General features: G+C 42.3%; 1 protein-coding gene and 1 pseudogene across 1 annotated transcript in view; both read right to left on the reverse strand.

Moving 5' to 3' along the window:
* The window catches only part of LOC122556420 (uncharacterized), a 91,156-nt gene extending 75,668 nt beyond the window's left edge, over positions 1 to 15,488 (reverse strand). Inside the window, exons 1-2 of the mRNA XM_043703047.2 lie at positions 12,668 to 15,488; positions 6,015 to 8,479 (exon numbers count right to left, since the gene is read on the reverse strand). Coding sequence (XP_043558982.2) covers positions 6,015 to 8,479; positions 12,668 to 15,125 — 4,923 coding nt within the window. The 5' untranslated portion in view covers positions 15,126 to 15,488. The remainder of the gene's footprint in view (positions 1 to 6,014; positions 8,480 to 12,667) is intronic.
* On the reverse strand, positions 178 to 4,640 carry LOC148147459 (protocadherin-10-like; annotated as a pseudogene).
* Positions 15,489 to 15,709: the final 221 nt, after the last annotated feature.

Consider the following 15,709-nt stretch of genomic DNA (forward strand, 5'->3'; position numbering starts at 1 on the left):
CCACTGCGCGACTGGATGTCTATTGTGAAATATTCGTTACTGACTAACTGGTAGGTCTGTAAAGTGTTAGTTCCAACATCTGGGTCCTGCGCCGATTCCAGGGCAAAACGCGCTCCTTGTACGGCCACCTCTGAGATTTCTAATCGGAATTGACTTTTTGGGAACCTGGGAGCGTTGTCATTTACATCCAGAATGTCAACTTGGAAATGATACACGTTTAAAGGGTTTTCAATCACGGCTTCTAAGGACAAGCTGCATATCAGGTTTGGCCCACAGAGCTGTTCTCTGTCAATTCTATCTTTCACAAATAATATCCCATTGTCCACGTTTACATCCAGATACTGCTTCCTGGGCCCAGGCACAATCCGAAAACTGCGAGCTTTGAGCTCGTTCACGTCTAAATCCAAATCATCTGCGATGTTCCCAACAAAGGCGCCCAGTTGCAGTTCTTCAGGAATTGAATAGCGAATCTGTCCCGAAACAACTACCCAGGAGGGTAACACCAAGAATAAAAGTGACCATTTCAACAGCCAGTGTATTTCAGAAAATCCCATTTCCCGCACAATGCATTCCAAATGCTTCAACGCGTCTCGCCATTCAGTGATTCCTTGGAATAAGATTCCGTTTTAACGATTTTCAACGATAAAAAAGGAACAATATTATATGAAAATACCTGTATTTTTCACATATCACTGAGAAGTCGATCTCTTCTTATTTCTTTGTAAAATTGCCAATATATAAGGATATTACACCCGGTGTAGCGCTACGCAGCTCATTATGCGGGGTTTACACTGTATCTGATCGTACGTAATGGTGGTTGGGGAAGGAAGGGGGCAGTAAAGATCTCCAGACACATTACAGGTTTTCATTGGTGAATGGGGATTCAACCAATCACCATGCGGACCATTTCTTAAAGCCGGAATGTCTCTGTAAATAACTCAGTGATATTAACATTTAGCATTGTGCAATCTAAATTTCTCTTATTCTTCTTTCCTACATTATTTTGGTGACTCGCCCTCCATATTTTAGTGGATTGTCAAAAGATTTTTTCTTCAAACCTAACTTAAAAATCTGAAATTATTTTATCTCTTCCCTAATGAGGTGTTACACCACGTGACTGAAACCTCAAAGAACCCTGCCTTTCAGTACACATTTCTCACTTTGTTCACATGTAATATTTAATCTCCACTGAGTCCATCCAGTTATTTCAGTTTCAAAGGCACAAATTGCTGTAGAAACCCAGCAGGCCTGGTAGCATCTGTGGAGAGAAAGCAGGGTTAAATTTCGAGTAAGTGACTCTTCTTCAGAACACTTCAGTTATTTCATTTGACTGTCTGCTGGTCAGAATATCCCCCCCCCCCACACCAGTGAAATATGAAATGTTTTAATTCTGCTTAAAAGTATAAATCCTAAACTGTAACACATTGCAACAACATGTAGAACCATCATCACAGCACTGCTGCTTAACTTATTTTATCCTCACAGACCAGGATGAATTCCAGAGCAAGCTATCATTTCCTTCTATTCTAATGTATAGATGATATCGTTTGCAGGTGGCGCTTCTGGTTTTTGAATTTTGCTTTGAACACACATACTTAATGGTACCTTTCTCTAACCGATACAATCAACGTGATGGGTAAAGCCATGTGAACGCACCTAAGGACAACTTATTCATTAGCATAGGAGCTGGTCCAGAATTAGCCACTGGGCCTTCAGACAACAAAGCCGAATGAAAGGATTCCCTCTTGTGCATTTCCTAACCCAGATCCATGATCGACATGTTTCCCGAGGACAGCTGTACCTCCAAATCAAACCCATGAGGCGTTCTTTTCACTTTCGAATAAGAACCTCACCTCAGAAATCACAGTGTTTCTGCACTGCGCATGGGTTGGTGTTCGTGGGGTGTCTCCATTCCCCCAATCACCACTCAGGATGTTGTTCTTCCGGGCAGACATACTGCCTCTGTTGGAAGACAAGAAATTTCTCTTTGTGGAATATGATGATGAGCATGTATCGTAACGGAAACTCTGAGAAAGTGGATCACCCCCAAACACTTCAACATAGTTCGCTGGTATCTGGAGGTTTCTACTGCTTCTCCGAACTCCACTTCGGGAGTTCCTTGCAGTAAAACAGCCACAGGTTTCTAGGGAAGATCTGTTGTACACCTTAATCGCAAGGGTAATCAAAATCGCGAGAAAAATGGAGGAGGTGAGGCCTAAAGTTATCACCAGGTAAAAACTGGTATCGGAAACGGACCCGGTGTTCTTGCTGGTCACATCAGAGAGCATTTGTACATCCGTTCCCGTCACAGACAACATGAACGTTACTGTGGCTGTCAGCGGAGGTATTCCGTTGTCTTTAACCCCAATTACCAACTTCTGCTTCGAAGCGTCCTTATTCACGACGTTGCGTATTGTCCAGATCTCCCCCGTATCTGGTGAAATGGTGAAAAGGCCAGCGTCAGTAGCTTGCAGAATCTGATAAGTGAGGCGTGCGTTCTGACCGGAGTCAGCGTCGGTAGCAGAAACTTTGGCAACCAGGTAGCCTGGCTCTGCGAACCGGGATACCGTCTCCAACACCGTGGAACCGAACTCGGGCAAGGGATGAACGATCACCGGAGCGTTGTCATTCTGGTCAAGAATAATTATATGCACGGAAGTGTTGCCAGAAAGGGGCGGTTCTCCAGAGTCAAATGCCAGAACTTGGATTTGAAATTTTTTGAGATGCTCGTAGTCAAACGTTCGCTGAGCGTATATGACACCACTATCCGAGTTAATAGAGACATAAGTGGATGCTGGCATGCCATAAATGAGAGTCTCCGAGATGTGATAGGACAGACGTGCGTTCTCATTTAAATCGGGATCAAAAGCAGTGACCGAGAATATAGACTCACCAATAGCGCTGTTCTCCATCACGCGAGCTGTATATAAAGGTTGCCTGAACTGCGGTGGGTTGTCATTCACATCTGAAATCTCCAACTGAATGGTTTTGTTGACTGTGAGTGGAGGGGATCCCCCATCTCTGCACACGATAGTTACATTGTAGTTCGATAAATGTTCCCGGTCCAGTGTCTCACTAGTAACCAATCTATAATAGCCACGTAAGGAGGAATCCAGCTTAAAAGGAAGACTGTTTGAGATTTGACATTGCACGTGTCCGTTTTCTCCTGAGTCTTTGTCTGTTGAACTGATCAGAGCCACCACCGTATCCGGGATGGAGTCTTCACCGACAGGACTGAAGAGAGAAGTTAGGGTCACTTCAGGAGAGTTGTCGTTGACATCAACGATGTCAACCAACACGTGACAGTACACAGGAGTTGCATAAGGTCCTCTGTCCTTTGCTTGTACATTAATCTCAAAAACGCTGTTTTCTTCATAGTTCAAATTCTTCTTAGTTTTGATTTCACCAGTTTTTGGATCCAATGCAAAATGTTCTCGGACTCTGTTAGAAGTGTGACTGCTAAATGAATACACTATCTGCCCGTTGAGACCAATATCCAAATCAGATGCCTCTAGATTCGTCACGAAACTACCTGTAGGTACATTCTCCAACAAACTGACCTTATAGACCGACTGCGGGAAAACAGGTGCATTGTCATTGGCATCTTCCACTGCGATTACTATTTCAGCAGTGCCAGATCTCTCAGGGATGCCTCCATCTTTAGCAGTTAACACTAACCTGTGCATATTTTGCTGTTCTCTGTCCAAAGTTCTTTCCAAGACTAAAACGGGTAGCTTTCCGTCCCCACTGCGCGTTTCCACGTCCAAGTTGAAATAACGGTTGGTTGACAGCTGGTAGTTCTGAACGGAATTGGTTCCAATGTCCGGGTCGAACGCACACTCCAGAGCAAATCGGGTTCCAGGAGCAGCCACCTCTGAGATTTCCACACGGAACTGACTCTCTGGGAAACGCGGAGAGTTGTCATTCACATCCAGAATCTCCACTTGAAAATGGTACACGTTCAGGGGATTTTCAATCACAGCTTCCAAGGACAATGTACAAGTGAGAGCTGGCCCACAGAGCTGCTCTCTGTCTATTTTTTCCTTTACAAGCAAATTCCCATTGTCTAAATTCACGTCCAGATACTGCTTACTGGGACTAGCCACAATGTGAAAGCCGCGAGCTGAGAGCTCATTTTTATCCAAAACCAAATCCTCGGCGATATTTCCAACAAAAGCGCCCAGATTCAGTTCCTCAGGAATCGAATAACGCATCTGTCCATAGGCTAGTTCCCAGGAAAAGATAATACAGTATAAATGTTGCCATTTCAATAGCCAATATGCTTTACAATGCTCCATTTCCAGCACAAAGCGTTTCAGCTCATTCAAGAGCCGTAGAACAACAAAAAAATCCCGGCAAAAGAATCAATTATGTTTCCATTTTGGCGAAACAGTTAACTTTCCTGACCAACATAGTTGTAAAATAAAACAAAACTGTGATATTATTGCGAACAAACCTTCTTATTGTTTCTGAAATCTGAAAAGTAGAAAACCTAATATAACGAGACGCAGCTCTACCCAAGCTCTATCTGGTCGGATGCAATGGCGGAAGGGGAGGGTAGGGCAGTAAGGATCTCCAGTAACATTGCAACTACTCATTGGAGGAAAAGACAGACTCACTTTTAACCAATCACGACACTGAACATCTCTTAAAGCTGGAATGCATTTCTAAACCTTTGCTCAATAGTTACATTTATTGTTGTGCAATGTAAAATCAAAACAACCATTTTCTTCATTATTTTTTTGCTGTATCACTCATTTGTATTGATAATTATGTTCTAAAGAGATCTGAAATTTCATTGGCTTCTAAGAGATTAAAATCTGACCAAAGCGTTCACTTCACTGCATATTTAATTGATGAGCTGAATGTTTCCACCACCATGAAGTTCACGTGGCCTGATTGATTTCTCTATTAAGTACGTCTAATTCAATTGGACATAAAATTGTTAAAATACGATTAGGAAGAAATAATTTCAGCCACAGTCTCTCTGAATGGCAGAGTAGGAACGATGGGCTAAATGGCTTCCTTCTGCTCTTCTGCATTACGTTCTTAGACAGGACATGTGAAGTTTAATCAAGCTTCTTGAAAAGAATGTAAAAGAATTCCATCAGTTGCCTCAACATCAAATTGAAATATGTTTGCAACAATTATAACTTAATGGCCAGAATATGGGTAGCAACTGTTTTTACTTCACCTCCAGGAAATGAAACTGTAATTAGCATTGCACTGTACACTCCTGACCCCCATTACAACACTCAGTGGGCTAATGCAAATTTGAGTGCTCCACTGACATCCTTTGTTTCACAACTGAGGGACGAATGATCAATGATATGCTGTTAAACCTGCATACTGAAGAAATTGATGGAGCCTATAATCATTGATTTTAAAAGAATGACCAGTGATCCTAATGAAACGCAATGAAATCTTCTGAGGAGACTTGATGGAGAGGATGCTTAGGGGCGCAGTTTAAAGATAAGGTACTGGACTTAAGATCGAGGTGAAAGGGAATGTCTTCGTTCAGATGGTCATTGGTCTTTGAAGCTCTCTTCCACAGTGAGTAGTGGAGGCCATTAAATATATTCAAGGTTGTCTAAGACCGACTTTTGGGGACAGGGGATGTCAGCGTTACGGGGCGCTGGAAGGAAATTTGAAATGAGGTCGTATTCAGATATCCGTAATCTATAATGAACTACACCTGCTCCTTTTTTTTTACCGTGATGTTATGATCAGCTGTAGCATTGAAGAGCCCAATCTGTCTTCTAGCCCACCGTGTGTCGTAATCGGGTAGGGGCTGGTGGGCGGTGGGGGCAAATTACAATGACAGTGACAGTTATAGTGGATATTTACAGATAAACAAATTTAAAGTATCTGTTTTCAAACCGGCATCTGCACCAGCCTGCAATAGCTAAAATAAATTGTGTGAACCTGTGAAACACGTGTTGTAAATTCCTGAGGCCGATTCAGTTGCCCAAGCTTGATTAATATTTCCTTTCCTTTCCACCCAAGCGCCTCACCTCACCAAGTACAACTTCCTCCCCGTTTGAAGCGATTTCCCTCCAGGCGTTATTCTTTCCTGTGGACGTGTTGGGGAAATGGAGGTCCCTCTTTGGCGAACATGTGTCATAGCGGAAACTTTGGGAAAGTGGGTCGCCCCCAAATACTTCAACATAGTTAGGAGTTATCTGGAGGTTCCGGCTGGCTTTCTGTATTCCATTTCTCGATTCAAAGCAGCAACACGTGCCCAAAACATATTTGTGTCCATCAAAAATAGTTCTGCTTTCATGAACCTTAACAGCCAGTATGATTAAAACCACCAAAAAAACCGACGAAATAATTCCCAAAGAAATGACCAAGTAAAGGCTTGTATCAGAATTGAAGCCAGGGCTTTCAGCTAAACTGCCTGGGTCGTTGAACATGTCTGCGCTGCCTTCCGCCATCGACAGGATGATAGTCATTGTCGCAGTAAGTGCTGGTGTTCCATTGTCATTTACAAAGATCACCAATTTCTGCTCGTTTGAATCTATCTTTGTAATCCTCCGGGTTGTCCATATCTCACCAGTTTCCAGTGAAATTGTAAAAAGCCCCAAGTTATTATCGTGGATCCGATAGGATAGGCGAGCATTTTGTCCAGAGTCCGCATCAGTGGCTGTCACCTTGGCCACAAGATGCCCAGGGTCAGCCAATCGGGATAGGGTCTCTCTCACTGTTGCCCCATACTCTGTTATTGGGTGCACAATCACTGGTGCGTTGTCATTCTGGTCAAGGATAATGATGTCTATGGAGACGCTGCTAGCAAGTGGCGGGACTCCACGATCATGCGCCTGAACTTGAACCTGAAACTTTTTTAACTGTTCGTAGTCAAAAGATCGGTAGGAATATATCACGCCAGTCTCCGCATTTATGTGGATGAACCTGCTTACCGATTCGCCCTGAACCTGGCTCTCCAGGATAGAATAGGATAGCTGGCCGTTTTGCCCTAGATCTGGATCCAAGGCTGACACAGACAAAATGGACGCACCTATTTTGTTATTCTCCATCACGTACGCTGTAAGGGATGGCTGCGCAAATTGTGGCGTGTTGTCATTCCTGTCTGAAACTTCAATTAGGATAGTTTTGTTGGCGGAGAAAGGCGGGATTCCTCCATCATTACAAGTGATAGTCACCTCATAGGTAGAGACGGATTCGCGGTCCAGCCGTTCCTGCGTGATCAACCGTAAATATTTCTTCGAAGACGAATCCAGTGCAAAGGGAAGATGATTGCTGATTTTGCATTGCATCTGCCCATATGCTCCGGAATCTTTGTCTGACGCACTGATCAGGGCTACTACTGTCCCAGGCAGAGAGTCTTCTGGAACAGGGCTAGATAAGGATGTCAGTGTCACCTCAGGAACATTATCATTGACGTCAATAATGTTCAACACAACATGACAATATGTTGGGTTGGCATTAAGTCCCTTGTCCTTTGCTTGTATGATAAGCTCAAAAACATTAATATCCTCATAGTCCAAATTCGCTTTGGTTCTGATCTCGCCCGTTTTAGAATCTAAACCAAACAGCTCACGGACTTTTGCAGACGTATGACTACTGAAAGAGTACACAATCTCTCCATTAGAACCCTCATCTAAATCCGTGGCGTTTACCTGCAGGACCAAGGCCCCTTTGGTCACATCCTCTGCCAGGCTGACTCTGTAAACCGATTGTGGGAACAAAGGCGTGTTATCGTTGGCATCTTCGACAATGATATTGATCTGGGCAGTACCAGACCTCTCGGGTACCCCGCCGTCTTTGGCCAACAGCAGTAGCCTGTGGGTCGATTGCTTCTCTCTGTCCAGGGGCTTTTCTAGGACTAGCACAGGTAATTTTCCATCTCCCATGCCCGCCTCAGTATTTAGCAAGAAGTATTCATTTGCAACCAGCTGGTAAGTCTGTACGGAGTTAGTTCCAACATCCGGATCGTGCGCACACTCCAGGGCAAAACGCGTTCCTGGCGCAGCAACTTCAGAAATTTCAAGGCGGATCTGGCTTTTTGCAAAACTGGGAGCGTTGTCGTTTATATCGAGAATCTTTACCTCAATCTGATACAAATTCAAAGGATTTTCGAGCACAGCTTCCAAAGACATAACGCAAGTGAGGCTAGGGCCGCAGATCAGTTCCCTGTCGATTTTTTCATTTACAAACATAATCCCATTGTCTAAACTGACTTCCACAAATCGCTGTCTTGGAGTTGAAACAAGTCGAAAATTCCGAGCAGCAAGCTGCTGAACATCTAATCCCAAATCATCTGCAATATTCCCAATGAATGCACCCAGTTGCAGTTCTTCAGGAATCGTATAACGAATTTCTCCTAAAATTAGATCCCAAGAGATAAACGTGCAACATAACAGAATCCATTTTAAAAAGCAAAATATGTTGTAACATCTCATTGCCAGTTTTAAGCATTCCAATTGTTTCAGCGCAGCTCCGTGGTGTTCGGCGTTTCCTTAGATTAAAATTATTTGTGCCGAGTTTCATTATTAAAACGGCTACAATGCAGGGAAAATACCTTCACCTTTTAAGAGATGGTCGAAATGGTTTCCGAAGGGCCTCCATTGTGTGGTTAAAATCTCCTACAAATCTATCCGCGGAAACGACTGCAAACCCTCTGTAGCTCGCTGCCCAATTTCACATTGTCTCGGGCGGAGTGCGATGTTGGAGGGGAAGGAAAGCGGCAGGCCGGATCACCAGTAAGCTAGTAGCTTCTGATTGGTAGACTCATATTCAACCAATCAGAATACAGCTCAGCTCTTAAAGCTACAATGTTTCCTAAATCGTTGTTATTTCAATTTTTTGTTGTACAGCCAAAAACATAATACAATATTTCAATTCTTTGGAAGTTTTCTTGATTCTAAAAATTGTTTTTTTTTATATAGTTATGGATACACTGAACATTTGCAACCCACAACGCTTAGAAAGCAAGGTAGGAAACACATTTTTATTCCAAAGCACAGTTACTGGACTTGACATATTAGCTCCACTTTCTATCCACAGATGCTGCCAGAGCTTCTGAGTTTCCCAAGCATTTTTTTTTTGTTTCAGATCTTCCTTGTTTGATTTTTATGCATGTCTCATTTTGTTAAACTCTGATGATTCTCACCTAAATCGCAGGCTTTTGGATATTATTGCCAGGTAGATAAATTTGATTGGCGTTTTTTGTCATTAGCAATTTCACAACAAGTCACTAATGCTAATCACGTTTGAGATAATGGAGAGAAATTACCAATCTCTGTTTTTAACCTGCAAAACCATCTGTGATACAAAATCCCAAAAGTTCATCACCGCTGAGTGAGGATCTCCTCCTCTTCTCATTCCAAAATAGCTGCCTTTTGTTCTGAAACTCCATCGCATGGTTCTAGAGCTAACAGCCAAAGGAAACATAATTTCTGCATTAACGCTGCCCTGTGCCTTGAAGGTTTTTCTACATTGCTATGGGTTATTCTGTTATTTTTCCAATCTCCAACGAATGAAGGCTTATGCTCCATAGTGTCTCCTTACTGGATGATCCCATCATCCTAGGAGTCAGTCTAGTGAACACCCACTACACCCCCTCTCTCTGGTGAGCATATGCTTCCTCAGAGAGAGGGGACCAGAAAGGCACACAATATGACAGGTCCAATCTGACCACTGTTCCACACAATTGAAACAAGACTTAAATTTCTCTTAGAACCAAATTAGGCAGCAACTCCTATCAACATCTAGGAGGTTATCATTGACCAGAAACTGAACAGGAGCAACTAGATAAATACTGTGGCTACACCAGCAGGTCAGATGTTAGGACACTTGTAACAACAAATTTATTTTCTGGTATGCCATAAAATAAACCACCCATCATGGACAAGGGACAGGTCAGTATGGTCGAAAATTCCCCATTTTTCTCCAACTGCACTCAAGAAGCTTGACACCACCCTGGGACAACACACTCCACTAGATTGGCACCACATCTCTCCCTCCGTCATTGATGCTTTGTGACAGCAGTGTGTATCATCTACAACATGTATTGCCAAAATTCACCAAGGCCTCTTAGATGGCATGGTAGCTCAGTGGTTAGTACTGATACCTCACAGTACTAGGGATCTGGGTTCTATCCCAGCCTCGGAAAACTGTCTGTGTGATGTTTACATATTCTTCTTGCGTCTGTATAGGTTTCCTTTGGATAGTCAGGGTTCCTCCCAAAGTCCAATAATGTACAGGCTAAATGGATTTGCCATGGGAAATGCAGGATTACAGGGATGGGTGTGACCGGGTGGGATGCTCCTCAGGGTCTCAGTGTGGACTCAATGAGCCGAATGGCCTGCCTCCACATTGTAGAAATTGCATTCTCTGACAACACCTTACTGACTCACAACCACTACCCTTTGGAAGGACAAGTACACCACATACATGGGAGCACCATCACTTACATGTTTCTTCAAAGCTGCTCACCAGCCTGACTTTGAAACATATTGTTGAAACTTCACTGCCACCATGTCCAAACCGAAGAACTCCCTTCCAAATACAAATATGGTGTTGCTTTACCAAATGAACTGCAATGATTCATGAAGTTAGCTCCCCCCCAGTATTTCATGTGCAACTAGACCTGGCCAATATATGCCGACCCAACTTGCTAAACCCCCGTTCCATGAGTGATTTTTTAAAAAAATCCTATTGTGAGAAAGGCAAACATATTGCTTGCCTTCTGAATTGCTTGTTGCATCTGCACACGTTTTCAGTGACATGCGAACACAGACACCAAGATACCTTTGGACATCAATAATTTCTAATTTCTCATCAGTTAAGCAGTATTTTGCTCCTTCACTCCCCGTCCCCAAATTAATTCTGGTCCACTTATCTCTCTGATCATGGTACATTTCATCTACTAAGTTCTTGCTCACTTAACTGTTGAAGTCCCCTTTAAGAATCTTTAAATTCTCCTCACAAATTACCACCAAGTTTTGTGTTGACTGCACTATTAAAATTTTACAGTTGATCCTTACACTCATATTATTACATTTTGTGACAGCAAGTGTCCATGAACGGATCTATGTGATACCCCAATGATCAGGGCCTTCCAACCTGAGAATGCTCCAATAATATTTCTATTCTCTGTTTCCAGCTTGTTCATCAATGCCCAATCCATGTTATTATATTATCTTAGTCCCGTGCTGCTTATTTTGATTTACTAATTTTACTCACAGGTTGCTGTGATGTACCTAACATGACAGCATTTGAAATTGCTCTGAATTGTTTAACTGGAATGTGAATTTTATTCTGAGTGTTGGAACTGAACAAAGCACAATATTTTACGAATAAAAATTTGCTCCTCAAAAAAACATTTTTCATCTTCATGTATCGTGACAGACTGCCACATTTACAGCATATAAAGTTGTCTTTTTTCTTGACCAAATTAAGCCAATTAATAAATACCATTGCCCATCTTTTATACTGTCTGCCCATCCATTCCATGCACTCCCCTTTACTGCTAATTTGATTTTCTTTCTTCCTTCTTACAGCATCTTTATCAAAGATATATTCTGTTTTCTGAAATTACTCCCAGAATAACAATTTATGTGTTTTATGATTATAGGTCCCTTCATAACCTAGTACATTTCTAGAAAATATATTATCCCTTAATAAAATTATCTTAAATTGATTAACAATTTCTTATGAAACTGCTATTGTCCAAAAATCATATTAAATTATTCTGCTCTGCTCCAATGCTTCCTATAATGATTTGCACAGAACTGCATCGGGTATTTCAGAAAGTATCACTGCAATCTTCTTAAGGGTAATTAGAAATGAGCAATAAACGCCGACCTCACCAGCAACAATCCACTCTAATGAAAATGTTTAAAGAAAAACCCACCCAGCACCCTTGAAAATAAATCTTATTAATTAATTAATTAATTAATATTTTTCTCAATATAAAATCCAATACATTTAACTGTGGCAATATAGGAAATGTATTGATTTGATTAGCACGTTGTTCAACAATTTCAGTTAGGACATTACCCTTTTTTCTTCTTGCACCACTTATGGATATTGAGCTAGACTTCATACCTATAGACATCGTCACTAAAAGTATATGTATCTTCTGAATTTGACTGCAATACTGTTCGTTATTTGCTTTGTCTCCTGGTTAGGCATACCTTTTTCTAATAGTGGGTCTTTGACGTTAACACACCTTCATCAAAGCGAATTTCGGCCACTCAAAACGAAATATCATGCATCACACCTTCAAGTTTTTAGTTTTATGTCATCTATCAAATGTACGTGATAAAACGTCCAATTCTTATCACTTAGAAGCCCTTGTTTGCACACGTTTCCTCGTTTTGATTGTAGTGCGCCTGTAATGTGCACACACAATGACTTGGTAAAATGCACCAATGAATGGGAAGTGAACTGCTAAAACATGCTAATAGTTACAAATGATTTCACTTTTCTGCGTGTGGAAACACTCTCATAGATACCGTTTAGAGTTTAGAGTTTTTGCTTTGCACATGATACACAGAAAAGAAAAAGAAAAATAGAAATGAGAAGTTCACAAATCTCTGCAGCACAGATCTACCAAACAGAACATTTCAGCATGTTTTACAATAGATATCTGTGGGATTAGACAAAACCAAAAAGTTGCATCACAACTGGCTCACCTCACTAATGTTCCTACAATTAGAAAGTGGTGTTTGTGGTTTTTCTTGATCCCACATTGTTTCATTGCTGATATTATTCTTGCCCGTGGATGAACTACAATGATTGGAGTACAACTCTCCTTTCGTCGAACCTGATGTCGAGCAAGTCCCATAGCGGAAACTCTGAGAAAGTGGATCTCCTCCAAATACCTCGATGTAGTTTGGAGGTATCTGAATATTTCTACTCGCTTTTTGAATCCCATTTAGCGAATTCCTTGCTCGGAAACAGCAACACATGTCCAGGGCACAGTGAGGAGCATCAAACCCATTCCTGGTTTTATGGACTGCAATTGCAAGTGCAATTAAAACAACTAGAAAAATGGCAGAAATAGTGCCCAAAAATATAACTATGTAAAAACTAGTGTGATTAGACAAACCAGAATCTTGGGACAAGTTGCTCATATCAGAGAGCATCTCTGCATCTCCCTCCACCACTGACAAGATGAGAGTCATTGTGGCAGAAAGCATTGGCGTTCCGTTGTCGTTGACAGACACAACCATCCTTTGTTTCTTTGCATCTTTGCTCGCAAAGCCACGGATTGTCCAAATTTCTCCTGTATCAGGTGAGATTGTGAAAAGTCCAGGGTCAGTAGATTGAAGAATCTGATAAGACAGTCGACCATTCTGGCCCGAGTCAACATCCATAGCTGTTACCTTGGTGACCAGGTAGCCTGGCTCTGCGAACTTTGACACTGTTTCCAACGCTGTTGAGCCGTACTCCATGGAAGGGTGAAAGATCACAGGGGCGTGGTCATTCTGGTCCAGGATAATTATATCCACAGAAGCATTGCTGGTGAGTGGTGGCTCTCCAGAGTCCCGTGCCTGGATTTGAACCTGAAAGTTTCTCAGTTGCTCGTAATCAAACGTTCTTTGAGAATAAATTACCCCATTTTTGGAGTTGATACTCAAGAAAGTGGACACCGGCTCGTTGTGAACCTGGCTATCAAGGATAGAGTAAGATAACCGGGCATTTTGGTTCAAATCTGGATCAAGAGCCGTCACTGCGAAGATTGAAGTCCCAATAGCTTTGTTCTCCATCACCTGGGCTGTATAGGAAGTCTGCGTAAAGCGTGGCGCATTGTCGTTTATATCGGAGATTTCCACGCGAATCGTTTTCCTGGCTGTCAGAGGAGGAGATCCTGAATCACTGCAGCGAATACCAACGTCATATTTTGAGACATTTTCTCGATCTAACAGCTGACGACTCAGCAATCTGTAATAGTTCCTCAATGACGAATCTAATCTGAATGGCAAGTTATTTGCGATTTCACAGGTCACCTGTCCATTTTCTCCCGAATCTCGGTCAGACACACTGACCAGAGCCACCACAGTCCCGGGTTTGGAGTCTTCACTGAGCGGACTAAACAAGGAAGTTAGGATCACCTCAGGTGCGTTATCATTCACATCGATAATGTTAACCAGAATGTGGCAGTACCCGGGGTGTGGAGTAGTACCCTGGTCCAGTGCCTGCATGTTAATCTCAAAGCCGTTGTCTTTTTCGTAGTCCAAAGTCCCTTTAACCCTGACTTCACCAGTTTTAGAATCCACACCGAACAGTTCACGGACTCTAACAGAGGTATGACTACTGAAGGAGTACAATACTTCTCCATTGGAACCATCATCCATATCACTGGCATTTAGTTTGATAACCAACGTTCCTTTAGGTGCATTTTCTAACAAACTAATTTTGTAAACTGAGTTTGGGAAGGCGGGTGCGTTATCATTCTCATCCTGCACCACAACTATAATTTCAGCAGTACCTGACTTTGGAGGAATCCCGCCGTCTTTGGCAATTAGTTCTAACTGGTGGGTCGAGTGTGTTTCTCTGTCCAAGGGCCGTTCTAGCACTAACACAGGCAACTTACCGTCGCCGCCTCGCGATTCAATGTTCAATGCGAAATATTCGTTAGCAACCAGCTGATAGGTTTGCAGAGAATTGGTTCCAACGTCCGGATCGTGCGCGTATTCTAGGGCGAAGCGAGCCCCCGGTGCAGCAAGTTCTGAGATTTTAAGGCGAAACTGACTGTTCGGAAAACTAGGAGCATTGTCGTTTACATCAAGAATCTCTACTTCGAGGTGATACACAGTCAAGGGATTTTCAATCACCGCCTCCAAAGATAACATGCACGTGAGACCCGATCCACAGAGCTGTTCCCTATCAATGTTTTCTTTCACAAACAAAATCCCATTGTTTAAGTTTACCTCCAAATATTGCTTCCGAGGACCAGACACAACCCGAAAATTGCGAGCCGTGAGCTGTTTTGCACGTAATCCCAGATCGTTCGCAATATTTCCAACAAAGGCGCCTGGTTGTAGCTCCTCGGGAATCGAATAACGAATCTGTCCAGAAATCACAGCCCAGAATAGGGATACACAATACACCAGTTGCCAATTAAGCCACCAAAATATTTGATAACATCCCATCGCCGGCACAAAGCATTCCAATTGCTTCAGTGCTGTACGGCGCGGTTAATTCAGTCCTTAAAATCGAGGTCTTCATGTATCATTTTCAGGGAGAAGCGATGCTACTGTGCATGAAATACGTGTAGGTTTTCCACTTCACTGAGGCTTTTCCCGACAAACATTCCTATTTTTCTGAAAATCCTCGGTAACCGCATAAACATTACAAACGTTCCGCAGTTCGCCATTCCATTCTCCACTGTACGTGATGGTGTGCGAGGAGACAAGGGGGCAGTCAAGATCTCTACTCACATTTAAGCTTCTGATTGGTCAATAGGGCGCTCTAACGTTTAACCAATCGCCATACAGACGACTTCTTAAAGCTGGAATGACTTGACAGATTAATTTTCATTTGAATTTGGCATTTATGGTTGTCCAATTAAAAATAAGATGTTTTATTTCGTACATAGCTTCAGTTCCTTTTGGTGAAATATTACTTGCGAGATGTTTTCGAGTGTATAACCAGATTAGGATTGCCTTCTCCTTCTACTAAGCACATTTCTTTAAACCCTACTTATTACACTAACCATTCATTTTCTGATGCTTCT

Source organism: Chiloscyllium plagiosum, unplaced genomic scaffold (assembly GCF_037043375.1).
Source record: "Chiloscyllium plagiosum isolate Xiang-an unplaced genomic scaffold, Cpla_swu_hap1 HiC_scaffold_16, whole genome shotgun sequence".
Taxonomy (NCBI): domain Eukaryota; kingdom Metazoa; phylum Chordata; class Chondrichthyes; order Orectolobiformes; family Hemiscylliidae; genus Chiloscyllium; species Chiloscyllium plagiosum.